The sequence below is a fragment of the Carassius auratus genome, chromosome 48 (assembly GCF_003368295.1).
Source record: "Carassius auratus strain Wakin chromosome 48, ASM336829v1, whole genome shotgun sequence".
Lineage (NCBI taxonomy): Eukaryota > Metazoa > Chordata > Actinopteri > Cypriniformes > Cyprinidae > Carassius > Carassius auratus.
Window position 1 is genome coordinate 1038289 of NC_039290.1, and position 20648 is coordinate 1058936.

Below are 20648 nucleotides of genomic sequence, written 5' to 3' on the forward strand. Positions count from 1 at the left end.
TGCATGTGGTTTAGAGACTGAAATCCTGCGCAACAAGCTTTTGTCAGGCGTCAGGTCAGTATATTGATCATGGGTCAGCTGTTGAAGCTTAAAACCTTTGGTCTAACTCGACAAAACGTAGTGTTTTATGGTAATATTTATTGTAAGTGCATTTAATCCATAAAGCTCTTGGTTTCAGTTTTGGATAGCATTATTTGGCACTGGTTGTTTGTGCTGTATGACACTGGTGGGCATTTACAGACAGGGCTTTGTGTTTAGTTGTTCTGCTGTAAAATAAGACCAAACTCAGCCCAGCTCTGAGGAGACCAGCAATCTTAAAACTGGTTCAAGCCTTTTTTTTCATCAGCTGCCTTCTATTGTTTTAAAATAATTATTTATTTATCAAAAATAGAATATAGATTTTATAAAAGGATAAATAAAACCATTTCGAGTTTTAATTCATGCATGTCAGTCATTTATCTTAGATTCTTAATGTCAGCCATTAAGATCTAAGACATTTTCAAAATAAGCTGCTATATTGATAATAATGTATTTATTCTGTTTTGCTACAATTATTCCATGTAAATCTGAAATTAATACATGTGAGCTGCAGGAGCATTATGTCTGTGAACTGAGATTAATAATCCTTTGCTGGATTCAGACATTTTTTTGCACCTTTGCTTGAATTCATTCAGTCATGCGCTTTGCCTTTCCTTGCCATTTCACTGACAGTGTTTGCTGTGGAAACTGAGGCCTTCTCCAGCTTAAATGACTCCATCCCACTGTATCGACATTATTTGTCACTGCTGCTGAAATAAGGATGCCTTTAGGACTTTGAAAACATACTACTGTTGATTTGCTTTGAAAGCATGTGTGAAATAATATATAGAAATTCCCTTTTTGCTTTTAAGGGTCTTCCCTTGTATTTGCCAAATAAGAGCAGTTGAGGTCATCAGACTGTAAACTGTTGCTCATTATTGATTAGCCATTAGATTAAATTGTAATTAATCTGCCTTGTTTAGATCCGTAGAAGGCGACTGGCCCGGTTAGCTGGAGGGCAGACGTCACAGCCCAGCACCCCTTTGACATCTCCACAGAGAGAGACTCCCCCAGGATTCTTGCCAGGGCCCTCCGGGGCCTCGTCACAGCCTGTCCCACCAGCTCCAGCTCACACTTTGGGCTTAAATGCCCAAAATGTCACCCCTGCCACCTCTCCTATGGGGGCCTCGGGTAAGTGCTGTGCTGTGCTGTTTTTATCATTCAAAAAGATTCAGTAAGGATGCATCTACTTAGAATGTCAACAGCAAATCAGCATATTAGAATGAGTAATGGCTGCTGAAAATTCAGTAATAATGTAGCACAATTTGACCGTTTTAAATGTATTTTTGATAAAAACATTGCATTATCACTGACAAAAAAACCAATAATATTATTAACCCCAAACTTTTGAAGGATAATGTATATTTGAGAGAATTAAATGTTATAGACTTGCTTTCATAACAAGTGGATATCCCTAATTTTCATTATTAAAAATGCAAAGCAGATTGTTTGTTTTCAGATAAAGCCTTTCTGTTCAGGGCAATTTGCAAAGCATAAAACATGGTTTTTATATTACACCTGACTGGATCAATATATGCTTTAATTTCAATTTTATTCATTCATTTTCAATGTTATTAATTGTAATTGTTGGGTATTTAATGGACACATATTGCATTTGAGCTGACAAATGTGAGCTGTACATGAAGCCCTTTGTAGATTAATTGTAATAACATATAACTATGACTGTAATCTTGTCTTAGTATAAAATGTTGAGGATAAAATGACCAGTGTAATAGTATTGAGGATCTACGTGGTCTATATGTAGTCCTGTGTGGATGAAGCTACAGTTTTAGCTGTTTGTACTACACTAATGATTTAATCAGTGTTGATATCAAGGTAAGTGATTTTAGGCTCGCAGCTTCTTCTTGTGGTGAAAGTGCACAGTCATGGAGGAGGCACAGCCTTGGCCTGGGTTTAAATAAGGCCACATGGGCAGGCAAGGCCGATGACTCGGTTTTGATTCTGTGGTGCCGTAGTCTTTTTTTTTTTTGTTAAATGTCAGTGTGCATCGTGGTTAAGTTCCTCTTTAGTTTTAATTTTTACAGTGTAAGAACCTTTGGTCTTTGTTATTTTATAGATGAGCTGTAAACGTCTGTAATTTCAGGCTGTGTTATTTATTGAGACTTTCAAATGAAGCTGTATTTATTGATTTTGGATGATGCTATTTGTTTCTTATTCTTCAGTGCATTCATTTTGGTTTGTATGATCACACATTAGATCAAAACAAGTTTTGCTCGTTTTTGGTTTTTGGCACTGATCTGCGGTTCATTTAAAAAGCATTTCAATTAAAGTCTTTATGACTGCATGCTTAATTACCTTGGAGTCTTGCGAAATCGAATGCTTTGAGCTGGTGTGTGTTGTCTTTGGAAACAACAATGCCCTGTGTCCACTGACACACATTATTCCAGGTCTTTAAACACACAATATCCACAGTTACATAAAAAAAGCTGTTCTAGCACAAGTCTGCTCTTTGTTGTAGCTTCTTTCTGGAACATACAGCACTGAGATGTGATCAGTCATAAGACAGAAATCAGGTCCAGTGCATTCACTCCTCTATTAATATCCTTTAAACCTTCTGGTTTGGTTTGTTTTTAACCTCAAACTCAGAGTATTAAATGACTGCAGTTATTTCATTAGGGCATGTTCTTGCATTGTAATGTAATTGAATAGGAGGCACATTTAAGGTGCGGTCAGATAAGCTTAATTTTACGGAAAATCTGTTGACCAAAAAAGGTCATTGTTAATAGTGTAGCAATATATGAATCACAGCTGAAACAGAAGTCACTTTTAAACCAAGCAGCTTTCTCTTGGTCAGCACAGCAAATTCACATGACCAACCCCGAAGGTGATGCAAAGATATCTGAGGAGATCTTCTGCCCTCATGTCAAATTCATGAAAGTGGGAACTCTAGTTGAAGTGGGTGGGTTTTGCCCATGTAATAGGGTTGCATGAGTTGGTGAAAAAAATGTAATTGCATTTGTTGTTTTTCTGATAAAATTTGTGATTGTGACTTAAAATTAGCAAAAATAAATTGTGTTCGGGCTGCACAATTTGGCCAAAATATTGTGATTATATATCAACAAGCCGGTTAACTAGTATTATTATTATTTAAAAATAAAATTCAAAATGTAAACAACAAAAATCCTAACAACACCCCGTTAAAAGTAATTGATGTATTGTTTTTAAATTTACATTGAATCACTGTGCTGCACTGGTGTGTGCTTCAAGAATTTCTGATGCAGATTTAGTTTTTCTCTGACTCTATGCATGTTTTCTGTGTTTGTAAACCTTGGAAGATTTGGTGAAATTTAGAGAGATTTTCATCGAAGGACATAGAATGTTTGATTGTTCAGAATTAATGTTCTTTAGCTGAACTTTAATTATGTGGTTTGTTTTCCAGCCATGACAGTTTTAGAAAGTTTTTCTTGAGCATTAAGGCTTAGCCAGTTTTTTTCCATGACACAATCCACAGGTTTGTACTTAAACACAGTACTTCCTTTTGTGCTTTTCATTACCGTAGGGGTTGCTTGCCGCAGCCAGAGCAGCGAGGGGGTCAGCTCTCTCTCCAGCTCTCCATCCAACAGTCTGGAGACACAGTCCCAATCCCTGTCCCGCTCCCAGAGCATGGACATTGACACAGCCTCCTGCGAGAAGAGGTGAGAGACAGCTGTGAACCTTTGTCCTCTCTGAACTCCTAATCAAAGATAGGGCATGATGTAAGAGCTCCAACTGAGATTGTGCTGGAGACCAACTATTGTTTCTCACTTGCTGAAGGCCATAGATCTCACTGCAGAATCTCTCTACTGTTGGATTGCAAATGCTTTTGTACTCCAGCCATGTAATTCCAGTGCATATAAAAATAAATAAATACAGCTGGAAGTTTATATATTAAGATAACCCTCTCTATCATTAGGCACACAGTTTTTGTATCTTCCATTGTACTTTTATAACATGCAGTACTTAAGTTATATTGTTTGACAATTCAAGAGTTGAATCATCTTTGTGGTCTTCAGCATGTCCCAAGTAGATGTGGACTCAGGAATTGAGAATATGGAGGTGGAAGACAGCGATCGCAGAGAGAAAAGGAACCTGGCTGAAAAGGTAACCAGATGCAATTTTCATTTTATGGCCTATAACTGATAAGTTGCATGCTATTGGCATTGGTGTTTTTAATAATGCACTCAAATCTTGAATGATAGCAAAGGTAATCTACTATTTCAACATACATTTTTACAATATCCAAAATCTGATACCAGTAAACAATGTGATTGTGCGGGAGTCACAATGTTTGAGAGCCACTGATCAAGTATTTATAAGTTAATTTGCTGGATTAATACCTGCAGGATTCCTCATCCAGTTCTGACGTCTCTGAAGAGCAGGCTTTGCACCTTATCTGTAAGATCTTGCGTGTTTCCTGGAAGGAGCAGGACCGTGATGTCATCTTCCTCCCCTCACTTGCTGCTGAATTCCAGAAGAACCCTAGGGATGGTATGGAGAGAAGGCAACAGAGGGTGTAAGAGAGAATACTGATTTCTCTGTAATTGAATTGCATTGTGATTTCTTCTTCTAGTTTACTCTGACTTCAGAGACCTGATTGGACAGATTTTAATGGAGGCTCTCATGATGTCCACCCGTTCGCGTGACTGTAACCCATTCGCCAGCTTGACTGCCACATCTCAGCCAATCACTGCTGCCAGGTCCCCGGACCGTCACCTGACTCTCGTCCCACCCTCCAGCCAGAGCGGCAGTCCCATGATGCCCTGCGCTGGTTCATTCGGTGCCAGCTCTCTTTCCAGGCAAGTGTGATTTGACAACTTCTCCTTTTAAAAGAAATGATGTAGCCTCCTACAATGGCGGCCAAAAGTTTGGAATGATTACGATTTTTAAATGTTTTTGAAAGAAGTTCACCAAGGCTGCATTTATTTGAGTGTATTTTCAAATATACAGTAAAAACTGAAAAAAAAAATATTACCGTTTAAAATAAGTATTTTTTTTATATAATGTAATTTATTCTAGTGATGGCAAAGCTGAATTTCCAGCAAGCATTACTATTCATATATCATATTAGAAGGATTCTCTAAGGATCATATGACACTGAATACAGGAGTAATGGCTGCTAAAAATGGGCTTTGCCATCACAGAATGCAATTGCATTTTAAGAATATATTAAAACAGGTTATTTAAAATAATTGTAATATTTCACAATATTACATTTTTTTTACTGTATGTTTAACAAACCATTCAGCATTGGTGGGCAGAAGAGACTCCTTTCAAAGACATAAAAACAATTGTAATAATTTCAAACGTTTGGCCGCCAGTGCACATATCCACCTCCACCCCTTTGTCTCACATTCTTAGATTCTCTTTAAATTTCCTCCTCCTCCTGTGTTTCTGTCTTCATTTTCATCAATGTCTTTGTTGTTTTCAGTCTTTACGGTTGTAGCCCAAACCCACTCGCTCTGAGCTCTGCCAGAATGAGTGCTCCATCTGTCCCGCTGGCTCCTGCGGCCGCCCACCCGGGTCCCCCCAGTCCTCCCGCCTCTCGCCCTCCCGCCAGCCTTCTACTTCCCTCTCCATCCACCCCTCTGCCCATCTCCCAGAGATACAGGCCCTACTCCCTTAGCTCGTCCATCCCCATAAGCCCAAGCCAAAGAGCTTCTCAATCTGGTATGCTTACGCCCCCTACAACTTCAGGTATACCCTCCAGCCCTTCCCCAAGACACCATAGCACCGACTCCTCCATGCCTTACCCCGGCTCCCCCAGCACTGTGCCCAGAAGGACTAGGCTAGCCACCCGGATGCCGTCTAGGTACCTTTCTCACCCTGTTAGATGTGAAGTTGCTTCTTTGTAGGCTTTAAATTTTCATTCAGTCTATCTGTCTGCTTCCATTCACACACCGCGGCCACACCAGCCCTTTCTCCCTCTTTTTCGGCCTGTCCGACTTGCCTCAGGACAGCAGTGATGAAGAGCCGGAGGAAGAGGAAGATGAGGATTTTTCAGGGGTTCCGTTTGGGTCCAGGTATCAGTGCCAATGCGTGTTGCATGCTTCAGCGTGCTGCCTGGCCACTAACAACAGCCCGCTGTGCCCAATGTCGGCACCTCAGAATGAAACCAAATAGTGGAGTTTGATCATGTGATACTTGCTCAGTTGATTCAGTGTTTCTTATGTGGACAAAGCTTTGCTGTCAGCTGGAATCGTGTTCATTGCACAAGGATTTGTTAGACCCGTTAAGCTCGCAGCAGAAATGTGAGCCAGCAGACCTTGAAAACTCCCACACAGGACGTGTGTGCTGGACAGCCGTGATGGTGGGGGACTGATTGTCGGGTGGTGTTCGGATAATGCAATGCAGACTGTGTAACAGCACTAATGAGAGCCAGAAGCCTGCTGTGGAGTGTTTTCTCACCCTAGAGTTCACTAATGCATGCTGTCTCATGACCAAAGACCTGCAGGGGCGAGCGCAAGTATTAGAGCCTGCTTTTGTTGTCCTCTTGTCATGCGTTTTGCCGTCATTTACACGTGGTATTACGTCTGACTTAGGAGATTGAGTGACAAATGGCTGGTGCTAAATACAGGTGTAAACTGATTCCAACATGTTAAATTCCATTCAGTCAAATCACACCCGTAGGTAGTTGCATGTTACCACATCACAATTGTATGTATCTACATTCATGTGAAAACCTGGAAATATCTTTGTGCTTTTTGCATTGTGGGGCGTAGTTTGTTCTAACCATTGCTTGAAATGGAGATAAACCTTCATTTATGTCTGATGCACTGCTGTTCCCAAGATAATTATTTTGAAAAGAGGAACATTTAATTATGAAAGACATTTCCTGGGTGGCTAAAGCTATGTGGTTTTGGTCATTTATTTGCTCCGTTTAGGTTTTTCCCCAGAAAGTTCATCTACACTCTACAACCTCCTTTTATTGAAGGGAGTTTTTATCCCTCATAACTCTCTCTTTCTCTCTCTAGCCTGGGTGCGTCCGGAGGGGGGATGGCTGGTGACTCATGTAGCGACCGCTTTACCATAGAGTCCTGTAAAGAGACGGAGATGCTCAACTACCTCATCGAGCGTTTTGACAGTGTGGGAATGGAAGAGAGGAAGGCCCTGAAGGTAGCTGCTGATTAACATTATGGACGCATTTCCACAGTAATAATTCTGAACTCAGGCAAGATAATTATGTTCAAGTATGACAAGCCATGCAAGAAAATAACTCCTTCATCAGAAGGCGTTTGTCAGTAGGTCAGAACAGAGGTGGAGGTGTTAAGCAGGTGAAAGTGAAAGACAAAACATGTCTTGTCAAGCCAAGGGTAATTCCATCTTTGGCATGAGTTTTTCATGTTGTACTCTCATTTATAATAATAATAATAATAATATAATTATAATGACAGAATAAAAACATTCTCATTATTCAGCCATTTTACTTCTAGTTGTTGACCTTGAGCTTCAAGCTCAGGGTATTTGGTCAATGTTCAGAGACTGTTATTCATATACGTGTATTTTTCAGATGTGCAGCCAGCCAGCAGTCAGTCAGCTGCTTAGCAACATTCGTTCCCAGTGCATTTCCCATGCTGCACTAGTGCTTCAAGGTACCCTCACACAGCCCAGGTCAGTTACAACAACCTTTCTCAATGCATTCTTAAGGTTTTTTTGAAGGGGTTTTCACATTAGAGCTATGACCTTTGGAATTCAGTTTGTTGTTGTCCAAACTCAAGAGCTCATCTTTTAAAAAAAAAATTGTGTCATGGGCTTCATTACATTTTGCAATCCTACTCAGTTTGTGCAAGTGAACCGTATTAATGTCTCTTAAATGTAAAGCATTACTAATAGCTGTCTGTCTATGCAGAAATTGGCTTCAGGAAGCAGCTTCATTCTGCATGTGTTAAGCTTTCTCCTCCACATTTGGTGCTTGGCTACAGCATTAAACATCAACTGATGCTAGTACTCGTGTTACAGGCAAAAAAGGGAAAAAGTTGCCACACCCTTTCTCTCTCTTTTTGCCCTTAAATAGGGCCCCTCTACAGCCCTCACTGCTGGTTCCCTACATGCTGTGCCGGAACCTTCCGTACGGCTTCATCCAGGAGTTGGTGCGCATGACTCATCAGGAGGAGGATGTGTTTAAACAGGTGGGAGTTGCAGCAGGTTATGGAGACAGGCTGCGTGCTGTCTCAGTTTACTTTTGAAGCTGAACAGTTCTTTATTATTGATACCAAACTCCTAGTGGTATTAAAGTGGTCAATAAAATGTCTTTGATCTTTTGACAAATAAAAGGTCATTGCACTATAAAAGCATCCTGTAAGATTTAGAACTCAAAACGTTCTCGTTAGTCTAATAGTGTATTTACACCAAACGTGAATTGAATTATTCGCGCGAGTAGATTACATGCAAAGATGCGAATAGGGGCGAATTCGCTCCAGGCGACTCGAATGATGCAAAATGCATGACACTCAATCGCGTCTTTCATGCAAGTTAAAAAATTTCAACTTGAGTGGAAAATTCGCCAAAGTTTGGTGTGAACACACCATTAAAACAGTATATTGAAGCCCAATCTGCCAAAACGAAAGCTTATTGAATGTGCTACGTTATGATGTAATAGAGCGGGTAAACCCCGCCTCCATGGAAGATGATCAACACCTGCTTCTACATCACTGCCTGTTTAGCTCCGCCCACTGATTTGCGCATGTAGTGTAAATAATAAGAGAAGGTAAATGCAGGACTACATAAAACTAAACTCTAAAGATATTCCCAAGACAATAAGATGCTGTGGAGTGAACTTTATTTTTATTGAAGATCCAGACAGAATCAGTAAGAACTTGGTTCTTTGTTCACTTTGCAAACAAAGCACATTCATCTGTGAAGGATGTAGCTGTCAAAAATACACAACTTGTTAGCCAGTCATAGCAGTGGGTATTACCTCTGAGTCTACTATCTGGCACACCTATTCAAACAAAGCTTTCTGATGAGTGTTCCGATGAGGGGGGTCAAAAGAGGACAGAAAATAACCTGTTAGTGCCTATTAAAGTTTTTTGATGTAAACATCTTGATGACGTTATAAGTGTACCTCAAAGAAAAAAAAAGTATATTAAACACATTTATTAAACATATTTATGGTTCATTTGCTTGTTTTTGTAAGAATGGCACAGTGTTTAAAAATCATTATTTATTCCAGATCAATTATCCCGCATTAGGTTTTATGGTTCCAGTTTGAATACTTTAAGCCGCGTTTCCACCGCAGGAACTTTACCCAGGAACTAGGGACTTGGTCCGGTACTTGGTGTGTTTCCACCGCAGGAACCAGGAACTAAATAAAAGTTCCGGGTAAAAAAATGCCCCCCAGAAAGTCCCTGCTGGCGAGGTGGTACTTTTTTAAAGTTCAGGAACTTTCGGGGGCGGGACTTTGGCGCTAAACATCCTGATTGGTTGAGTTCAACCACCATTTATTCGGATCAACATTTTCAAAATATTACTGTTATTGTGTCATGAAATGTAATTTTAAAAGTATTTCAGGCGAGAATGTAGTTGTTTAAAACTCAGATCTGTTGTTTATTTATAAAGACAGCGCCTATTTAAAAATGTGTTTCGCCGATCTCTGAGACGGTGAGCTCCACACGATCAGGGAGAGCTCAGTGATCATCTATCCGCCCAGAGGCAGCCTCACCTTGGATAGACCTTCTGATATGTGCCGCTGGCTCTGATGTGTCTTTAGTGGTTAAACATAACATATAATTCAGCTGCGGGGTAAATCTAACAGGTTTTCTTTGGTCTGTATTCAATTTATCTATATGTTAAAATGAAAATAAAAAAGGCAAGTCTATATAATATTTCGTTTCATTGTAATGGATGTATATAACGTTACACATATCCCTGAACTAAGTACATTTCTGCAGCTGTTATTATGTTTAAATGAAAACGAAAGGAGGCAGTGGTATTTTATATCCTATTTCGTTTTATTGTAAATATACTGAGGGGAAAATAACAGTAGCCAAAGCCATCTGAGTTCACGCAGCATTGGTTGAGTTCAACCACCATTTATTTGGATCATTTTCAAATATTACTGTTATTGTGTCATGAAATTTAATTTTAAAAGTATTTCAGGCGAGAATGTAGTTGTTTAAAACGCAAATCTATGATTTATTTATAAAGACCGTGCCTATTTAAAAAATGTGTTTCGCCGATCTCTGCGACGGTGAGCTCCACTCGATCAGCGAGAGCTCAGTCCTCATGTATCCGCCGAGATGCAGCCTCAAATCGGCTAGACCTTCTGATATGTGCCGCTGGCTCTGATGTGTCTTTAGTGGTTAAACATAACATATAATTCAGCTGCGGGGTAAATCTAACAGGTTTTCTTTGGTCTGTATTCAATTTATCTATATGTTAAAATGAAAATAAAAAAGGCAAATTTATATACTATTTCGTTTCATTGTAATGGCTGCATATACACATATCCCTGAACTAAGTACATTTCTGCAGCTGTTATTATGCTTAAATGAAAACCAAAGGAGGCAGTGGTATTTTATATGGCCATTTCGTTTTATTGTAAATAGGAAAATTGCAGTAGCCAAGACGAGCTGACTGAAGTTATCAAGTACGCTGCTGTTTATAGATTTACCGGACTTGCGTCGTCGCGGACATCACACTCCCGAGTCGAATGCACAAAGTCTGAACTAACTACCGAGGATGCACGTCCAAAATCAGCGTACTTTAAAAAAACAAACAAATCAGCAATACTTTGTATTGAGAAACGCGCGCAGACCTACGTCACCAGTCTATTTGCCTAATCTACCCGGTACTTTACACCGCGGTGGAAACGCAGAAAGCAACAGGTCTGGGGGGAAAAAAGTTCCTGGGAAAAAAAGTTCCTGGTAAAAATGTTCCGGTGTTCTGTCGATTTGTCCTACGCTGTCAGATTTTCCTACCTCCCACCAAAACAGTGGGTAGTACAATTCCACAACGAAAATTCTACTGTAAAGTTATGGTTTATTAACGTCTACACCTACCACAACCCTAATCATACCCTTACAGTACTGCAAATACAGTAATTATGTGTTATATTCGCGGTTATAGCTAAAAGGGATACAGTTACAGGAAACCAACAATAAATATTATTTTCTACCAATTAGATTGCGTTTTTATTAACGTCTACAACTACCCCAGCCCTAAAACTACCCTTACAGTAATGCAGATACATTAAATATCGTTGTTTAGCACGAGACAAAGGACGCGATATTGATGTGCGCGTGCGCAGTAAACCCGCGTAGGAAAATCTGACAGGGTAGGATAAAATGTCAGGACACCTGGTAATTTCGGTGGAAACGCGGCATTAGACACTGCACATAAGGTATTAAAATATCAGCATTTAATTTTAAATAAAGATGGCACAAGGACACTTTATAATCAAAAATATGAATATAAAGTTTTATTTAGCAAGATTAAATTGATCAAAAGTGACAATAATTAAATAATTATTTGATGACTTCGATTTCAAATAAATGATGTTCTTTTGAATTTTCTTTTCATCACAGAGTTTTGAGAAGAAAAGAAAAATCACGGTTTCCACAAAATATCAAGTGGTTACAGTTAGTATTAAAAAGAAATGTTGCATGAGCACCATATTATTGGAATGATTTGACACTTAAGACTGGAATAAAAAAAGCGGGAATAAAATCGTTTTAAATAAATTCTAGTTATTTTATTAATATTGTTACATTGTAATTCTAAAAATAACCTTGGGGTCAGCTGTTTGAAAGTCAGGTTAGTTCATAGAAAAGGTGTCAAACTTTTGTCTTGGCTTGATCAGTATTGTTTTTCTTTCAGATCTTCGTTCCCATTCTTCAAGGGCTCACTTTAGCTGTGAAAGAATGTTCTTTTGACAGTGACAACTTCAAGTTCCCTCTAATGGTAAGCAACTGTTTATTTAAAAGCATAATATAAACTGAATTTGCATGTTAGGACCTAAAAAGCTCCCTTGATTTCTATATAAACTCTGTTAGGCTCTTGTTTTGTGTCTGTGACTGACATTTTATTGTTTTACAGGCTTTGGTTGAGCTCTGTGAAATCAAGTTTGGGAAGACTCACCCTGTATGCAATTTGGTAGGTTTTGTAGGAGCTTCCGAATTCAAGTCTTGTCAGGTTATGTGGTTCACTTTTAATACTGTCTGTCTCCATGTACTTTTAGATCACCTCTCTGCCATTGTGGTGTCCTGACCCTCTCAGTCCCGGGACAGGAAGAGAAATTCAAAGACTCTCCTTTCTCGGCGCATTCTTCAGTCTTTCTGTGTTTGCTGAGGATGATGTAAGTCATTTCACAAATGAGGCTGATACAAAGTGAAGCATTGATGAGTGATCACGGGAGAAAATTGGTTTATTTTTATGTCCATTTTTCTATTCTGTAGACTAAAGTGGGAGACAAGTTCTTCTCGGGCCCTGCCATCACTGTGGAGAACACCCGTGTGGTCAGCCAGTCACTGCAGCATTATCTGGAGTCTGCGAGGGTGAGCGGCCATTATATCACATACTCATCGATTTTTAATGAGCTGCTCCAATATTGAGGGAATATTATTTTTATATAGCAGGGGTGCAAGTGGAGGCTTTTTGTCTATTTCAGTTTTTGGTCTTTCTTATATGATTATAAAAGTATAATTTCTTTAGTTTGGGGAAGGATTAAGAATGTGCATAAAGTGTTGCAACTTTTAGATGGAGCAAGAAGCTCCCTTTTTCCAGATGTCATCAGATTTTCACATAATTAAATATTTGTAATTAATTGGGAATATTTTAATCAAAAAATATATATAACGTATTTTCAGGAAAATAAGTTGTACCTGGTCAAAATTGCACTGCATAGTGAAAAATGCATATATAAGAATTTATTTAGTGTAATTTTCGAAAAAATAAAAGTATATGCAGATAAACTTGGGCTTATGTAACTTTCTCATTCAGCTAAAATCCAAATTTTTGAGGACTGTGCATATTCTGTGTGTTTAATGTTAATTGAATTATGTAAAGTGCTTTGGAATATTATTCAGTATTTTTCAGATGATTAAAAAAACTTTTTATTATATTACTGCATGTTTATCAATCCTTAAAATATAAAAACTGTGTGTTTTATTTATATATATATATATATATATATGTATATATGTATGTATGTATGTGTGTGTGTGTGTGTGTGTGTATATATATATATATATATATATATATATATATATATATATATATATATATATATAATAAATTGACATAAATGAACATTGAACACATTAACATACAAAATAAATAGAATGCTGAAATGAGATTTAGTGAATTTTGTAATTCTGAGCATGTGCTGATGTGGGTTTTCCAGGGAGATCTGTTTAAAATCCTGCACAATATCTTGTTGAACGGAGAGACAAGGGAAGCAGCTCTGAGCTACATGGCAGCTCTGGTGAATCGTAATGTGAAGAAGGCTCAAATCCAGGTATGTCTGCTCAAGTATGCCATCTTATCGAGGTAGTAATGGTGCCAATTTCTTAGTGAAACTGGCATAAAGGCACAAAAATACTCTAAAAATACTTAGTATATTTATTATGATTATTTTCTCCTGCAATCCTTCTTTAGACCGATGATAAGCTGGTGTCCACAGACGGCTTCATGATGAACTTCCTGTGGGTGCTGCAGCAGCTCAGTATGAAGATCAAGCTGGACACAGTGGATCCTCTCTACATCTTCCACCCCAAGTGTCGGCTGAATGTCAGCACGGAAGAGACCCGGCTCAAAGCCACGATGGAGGACCTGAAGAGCTGGCTCTCTGAGCTGCGTGAGTGTGGGCTCTGCTCTGGGACAGACAAATCGCTTTAGATGCTCAGTTTGACTCAGACAACCCATGTCCCCTTCCTCCCATTTCTCCACAGATGAAGACCCATCCAAGTTCTCCGAGCCCAAGTTCCCTACAGAGTGCTTCTTCTTAACGCTACACGCACATCATCTGTCCATCCTCCCGTGCTGTCGGCGCTATATACGGAGGCTGAGGGCCATCAGGGATCTAAACAGGTGCTTTGCACAGATTCAGTCGTAAAAGCGAGCAGTTTGTTACCAAAACCATGTTGAGTATCGGTCCACTGTAAAGTGTGCACAAGTGCAAAGAGCTACATAGTGCCGCAGAAGTAATGAAGTTTAAAGATTTGCTAGTTAAAGTGATTCTCAAAGTGGAACATCTTGGATTCCTCATCGCTTATGTCAGATAGGCTATCATAGATGGATTCGTAAAAAAGCCCTTAATCTCTTTCTGTTGAGACGGGCTAATCCTGTCCTGTCCCACTGTCTCTGGTGCAAGGTATTTACTTGCAGTGTAGAGCAGCTCTAAAGTCATCTTAGTCCTGATTTACCAGCTCCGGTCTTAGTGCTGCATCAAGTCCTTCACATTCAGACAGAAGGCAGCTCACATTGTTTATTGGCTTGATGCCTGGCCGATCAGAACCACAGTGACTCCTGCTGTCGACAGCAGGGATAACACTTAGAATGGCCAATAATATTTTTTATTTTTTTATAGATGTCAGAAGAGGTAATTTGCACAAGGCTGAATGTGTGTGTGTGTTCCAGAACTGTGGAAGAGCTGAAAAACAGCGAGAACCAGTGGAAGGATTCCCCGTTGGCAAGTCGTCATCGGGAGATGCTGAAGAGATGTAAAACACAGCTGAAGGTGAATGCTGTTATCCATTAATGATGTGGTTTTTTTTTGTTTTTTTTTTTATGCTGGAAAATGTGTGCCAGCTCTTATTTCTTAAAATAGCAACTATCTATTACTATGCCTGAGAAAGAAACTTCTTTAGTTGTTTGATAAGATTAGCTGCACCATCTAATTAATTAAACCGATAATCAATAAAAAATAAATAAATAAATGTATTGTCAGAAACTGGTGCGCTCTAAAGCCTGCGCAGACGCAGGGCTGCTGGACGAGAACCTGCTGCGCAGATGTCTGCAGTTCTTCAGTATGGTCATCCAGCTCATCTTGCGTATGGTGGAACCTGACTACCCAGGGTCAGTTCACTTTACATCTCCTCTTCAGATACCCCTTCCATTCTTTCAGCCAAATTGTAGTCAAGAGGTTGTTTTATTCTGGTTTCCTGTCTTTTATCACCTTACAGCGTAACCCTGCCTCTGAACCCAGAAATCCCTAAAAGCTTTGCAGCACTGCCAGAGTTTTACATTGAAGATGTGGCCGAGTTCTTGCTATTTATTGTGCAGTAAGTGTATGAGATTGCTGAAGTCCGCACATATTATATTGTTAGGATCCAAATTTAGTTACATTTACTTATTTAGGTTTTAGTCAAATTTGACACTTTTCCCCTTTGTCTCTCAGGTACTTTCCACAGGTTCTCTATGAGCCATGCACTGGTGACATTGTGACCTTCCTGGTGGTCTTCATTAGCAGTCAGAATTACATAAAGAACCCATACTTGATCGCCAAGCTGGTGGAGGTGCTGTTTGTCACCAATCCTGCAGTGCAGCCGCGCACTCAGCGATTCTTTGAGATGATGGAGAACCACCCACTGTCTATAAATCAGCTTGTGCCGGCTCTCATGAAGTTTTACACCGGTGAAAAGGGTTCTAAAATATATCTTTTAAAGTCTGTTCTATCCATTTTGATTTGTTTATGCTGAATGGGTGTTTTTTCTTAGATGTGGAGCACACTGGAGCCACAAGCGAGTTCTATGACAAGTTCACCATCCGTTACCACATCAGCACCATATTCAAAAGCCTATGGCAAAACATTAACCACCAAGGCACCTTCCTGGAGGAGTTCAAGTGAGTTTTGAGTGATGTTGGAAATAGTCATAGACTGATGATGTGTCACCCAGGTCGATTAAGTGACAGAAATTTGAACTAAAAAACGTTTTTTGTCTCTCGCATTCATTCTGCAGCTCTGGCAAACAGTTTGTGCGCTACATCAACATGCTAATTAATGATACAACTTTTCTGCTGGACGAGAGTTTGGAATCTCTGAAACGCATCCATGAGATCCAGGAGGAGATGAAGAATAAAGAGCAATGGGACCAGCTGCCCAGGGTCAGCACATCTCACAACTTCACCAATAATTCAGTTACCTACCCTTTTAACTGCATTGTAATGGATATAATGCACTAATGTGCCAGGGGAAAAAGCATTAGCTTTAAGGCTAAAAGGAAGGGGAGTGACTTTTAAAGTCTGTGTGAAGGTAATTCGGAGAATTGTTTCTAAATCCATTATAAATGTTAGAAACGTATGGCTGAAAACACATTGCAAAGACGTTTGAGAGCAGAGAGTGCTGCTTATTTTTTCAAGAATTTGATAACTTGTTGTATGTACTTTTTTTTTTATTTTTTTTTTTTTTTATCACTCATATTTGGCTGGGTGGATTAATGACACATTTTTCTCTGAACGCATATTTAATATTTACACGGACTTTAAAGGTTTAAAGGGAATGGTTGTGCAGCAGTCTTTCTACTTGCATTCAATTTTTTGTCTTCCAGTTCCAATCACGTCTGATTTCACGTGAAATGTTTTGATCCTCAGGAGCAGCAGCAGAGCCGCCAGTCCCAGCTGACTCAGGATGAGAGAGTATCACGATCGTACCTGGCTTTGGCCACAGAGACCGTGGATATGTTCCATATCCTCACCAAACAGGTCCAGAAGCCCTTCCTCAGGCCTGTAAGTACAGAAACATGTCACACTTTTGCATGCTGTAAAAACACGCCATGGGATTATGATGACATTCAGAATTTTGGGGACAGTAAGATTTTTTGTTGTTGGAAAAAAATACAAAATAAATTCGGACCCCAAACTTTTGAACAGTAGTGTAGGAACAGCTTTACAGGTTGTTTATGAGTAGAAGCTGTTTAATAAACCTATATAAGCAGACAGTCAGAAATATAACTTAAGGAACATTTCATCAGACAACAAACAGATCCACTTTAGGAAGCCCCTACAAAAGAGGTAGAGCTTAACAAAGTCTAATGAATTCAGGTTTGGTTAAAAGGAAAAAAGCATGAGCACTGTAATCTGCTTCTTGCAGTAAATGGATCTCCTGCGCTCTGCTCTCTGCAGGTATTTATAGTCTTCAGGGAAAACTGAGCTGCTGCCAGGGTTAGAACATTGAGTTTATTCAGAGGAGGTGTGAGAAAGGGCACTTTTAATGACATTAATAGAGCAAATACTATAGTTGAAGGTTCTGTTGAAATTGCACAAAAGTTATAACATTCTTGTTATCATGTATATTCTGTCTTATTGAACAGGAACTGGGTCCTCGTCTGGCTGCCATGTTGAATTATAACCTGCAGCAGCTGTGTGGGCCTAAATGTCGAGACTTGAAGGTGGAAAACCCAGAAAAATATGGTTTTGAGCCAAAGAAGCTCCTGGATCAGCTGACTGACATTTATCTGCAGCTGGACTGTGCTCGGTTTGCCAAAGCCATTGCAGATGACCAGGTCTGTACCTGCTCACCAAGATCTTTGGTGGCTAGACCACAAATGTTGTTTGGTGCTTAACTGTATTGCAAGAAAAATATAGAATATCCTTTTTTTTACTCTCTCTCTCTCTCTCTCTCTCGCATTAGCGGTCATACAGCAGGGAGCTGTTTGAGGAGGTCATTTCAAAAATGAGAAAAGCGGGCATAAAATCCACCATTGCTATTGAGAAATTCAAGCTTCTGTTGGAAAAGGTGGAGGAGATAGTAGCCCGCAATTCTCAGTCTGAGATGGATTACGGCGATGCCCCGGATGAGTTTAAAGGTGCATGTCGTCAAGTCCTCAGTTGTTTTACATCATATTTTTAGTCATGCGCTACTGCTCAAGTTTGGGGTTTGATACTTATTTTTTTACTTTTTTTTTATGCTCTTAAGCAAGTCTCTTATGCTCACCAATGCTGCATTTATTTGATTAAAATAATGTACAAACAGTAATATTATGAAATCAGCCATTTCTCAATGTCACATTCTAATATATATATATATTTTTTGTAAAATTGATCACATGCATCCTTGCAAGTAATAAAAGTGTTAATTTCGTAAAAACAACCCTAACAACAACACAAAAATGGAAGTGTAGCTATAAATGTAATAGTTGATTGGAGCAATAAACATTGACATCCTATCTGAACAGACCCGCTGATGGACACTCTCATGACTGATCCCGTGCAACTCCCGTCTGGCAACATCATGGATCGATCCATCATTCTGCGTCACCTCCTGAACTCTCCCACAGACCCCTTCAACAGACAGCCTCTCACCGAGAGCATGCTGGAACCAGGTACCCACACACACAGCTTTACAAAGACTTTCAGCGCTGCTGCCTAATGACTTGTCTTCTTTTAATTTTTTTATAATTGTTACACTGTGTGTTAAACGCTGACTCCATACTTTTCCCCCTCTCCACAGTCCCAGAGCTGAAGGAGCGCATCCAGGCCTGGATGAGAGGGAAGCAGAGTGGCCGTGCTTGAGTTCTCTCAGTGAGCCGAGCTTGCCCTGCAGTTTAAATGTTTCCACCACGCTGGAAGTGAACTGAAGAGAGAGAAAGAGAAATAAAAGATGACAGTACCCAAATTGTTTGCCCTTCCTTTTATCCTCCTTATCAAGCCACTGTCTGGAAAGGCTCATGGTTTTAATTTGAAACAAAATAAAGTTTTGAACCATTTTAATTTTGAATTTGTATGTCTGCACATACATACCAAGCTGAAAGAGCACACAGTTTCACACCCAGAAAAGTTAACACATTTTGATATATTAAAAAAATTGCTTCCCTTTGTGTTTTTGTTGTCCTCATTGCATTTTAGTCAATCGCATGGTAAGGGAAAACATTGAGGAAAGGGATCCATTTCATGTTTGTGAAGAATGTTAAGTAACACCAGTATTTCCTTTTTTTTTTCATTTACTCTAAGTAAAATGACAAAACATTGTCTGTAAACATGCAGTTTTATCGTTCAGTCAAAAACCTGCTTTTTATTTTATACAGATGGAGGAATACAACACATTTTAAGTAATCAAATTAACAAGCTATAGACTGTCTTGTAGAAAATACAATAGATGTTGGTGTAAATTGATGGACACATGCCAGTGGAGCATCAGATGGTTATTGACTCTGTATTAGAATTTTGGTTTGCGTAGAAATCTCATATGTACACGGTGTGACTAAAATTTGACTAAAATCTGAATCGGAGCTCAAACCCAGGATCAAATCAAAGAATGTGAAGCTGTGTTGTAACATGATCGTCATAAAAATGCCAGTACATCATGTTTTTTTTGTTCTGTTATCCCAACATTTTTCATCATCTCTTGTTATTACTATTAACCCCAGTTGTTGGATGTAAGAGTTTTTCCAGTGACTTAAAGGGTTTATCTGTACAGGAATTTGCTTCCTTTGCTACAAACTTCTTTTGGACCCAGCTCTTTGAACTGTAATAAATGGTAATGCACACACAATGATAGCTCTTGCGTTTTTTTTAGGGGTTCAAGCACGCAGTGCTGAAACCCTATTGTAATTGTTAAGATTTTTATTATTATTATTATTTTTCCGCCTTAAAACTGAACGTGCAGCCGAAACCGTAAGGCCTAGAGAGCTGAAACTTGGTCAGATGGTAGTAGTCCTGCTCGCTACTCAGATACAAAAAACCGGCCCAATCGGCCTAATGGGGGCGCTACTGCGCAAAAAACTAAAATTTTTGACATTTTTGGCCGCAGATCGTAAACCGTTAGCCGTAGACTCAAAAACATGGCATCGTTGCAATCCTTGGGTTAGTCCGAACAAAAGTGCACAGCTGCATTTTTTGCTCTACGAGGCACCGTTTTCGCGCAAAATCGAGCTATATCCGAAACCTACTTTTGCGAACTAGTCCTAGGATTTTCAACCAATCAGAACCAAACCACTTCAGAAATATTCCCTGGACACTCAATATCAATAATTATCAAAAAAAAGTTGAAATTTCAATTCTTACGCGAAACAGTATGCCAAAAAGCGTCTATGCTGACGTTAGCCAAATGCTATTTTAACTATAACTCTTGAACGGAATGAGATATCTTCACCAAACTCGGTACACATATGTATGAGCTCAATCTTTGGTCAAATCAAAAAAATTGCTCATCTCTGCCACTTGGGGGCGCAATAAGATAGAAAAAACACATAAATGGCTATAACTAGGCAACCGTTGGCTCGATCGACTTGAAAATTGGTATGCAGTGTCTTGGTCTGAAGGGGCACAAGTACCTATGAGGACATTTGCATATCTCAAAAAACATAGCCGCCATTGGCCAAACAATTTTAAGCACCTATTTGAAAGGGTTAACGGATGTTGATCGGAACGAAACTCGCTGGGTACGTTCGACTCATGAACCTTAAGGTCTGTAAAAATTTTGAAAGAAATCGGCCACTAGTTGGCGCTAACGAGTTTTATGGCTCTGTAATCACGTGGTGTTTCACATATCAACACAATATGCATATCATTTGATAGATCTCCTCATAATGCACAACTTTGCCTCAAGAACCATTGCTGTCAATCAAATCGTTCAATTGTTATTCACAAATATGTTAAAAACCTACTTTTGCGAACTAGTCCTAGGTTTTTTGTCC

General features: G+C 39.3%; 1 protein-coding gene across 3 annotated transcripts; it reads left to right on the forward strand.

Annotated features, from left to right (window-relative positions):
* Nucleotides 1-979: 979 nt before the first annotated feature.
* On the forward strand, nt 980-19504 carry LOC113065441 (ubiquitin conjugation factor E4 B-like). 3 transcript variants are annotated; one of them, XM_026236674.1, is made up of 28 exons: nt 980-1209; nt 3599-3734; nt 4092-4179; nt 4422-4566; nt 4649-4874; nt 5507-5887; nt 5991-6098; nt 7050-7191; nt 7586-7686; nt 8090-8204; nt 11893-11976; nt 12112-12168; nt 12254-12370; nt 12471-12569; nt 13418-13531; nt 13672-13870; nt 13965-14103; nt 14653-14752; nt 14963-15090; nt 15198-15296; nt 15413-15648; nt 15732-15858; nt 15975-16119; nt 16606-16740; nt 17325-17516; nt 17645-17819; nt 18189-18335; nt 18464-19504. In XM_026236674.1, exons 1-28 carry the CDS (start codon nt 1197-1199, stop codon nt 18523-18525), a joined length of 3810 nt encoding a protein of 1269 aa, XP_026092459.1. In that variant the 5' UTR covers nt 980-1196; the 3' UTR covers nt 18526-19504. The 3 variants fall into 3 exon arrangements, with proteins under 3 accessions (XP_026092459.1, XP_026092460.1, XP_026092461.1); XM_026236675.1 differs by lacking the exon at nt 5991-6098; XM_026236676.1 differs by lacking the exons at nt 5507-5887; nt 5991-6098 and having other exon boundaries at nt 981-1209.
* The last annotated feature ends 1144 nt before the right edge of the window (nt 19505-20648 follow it).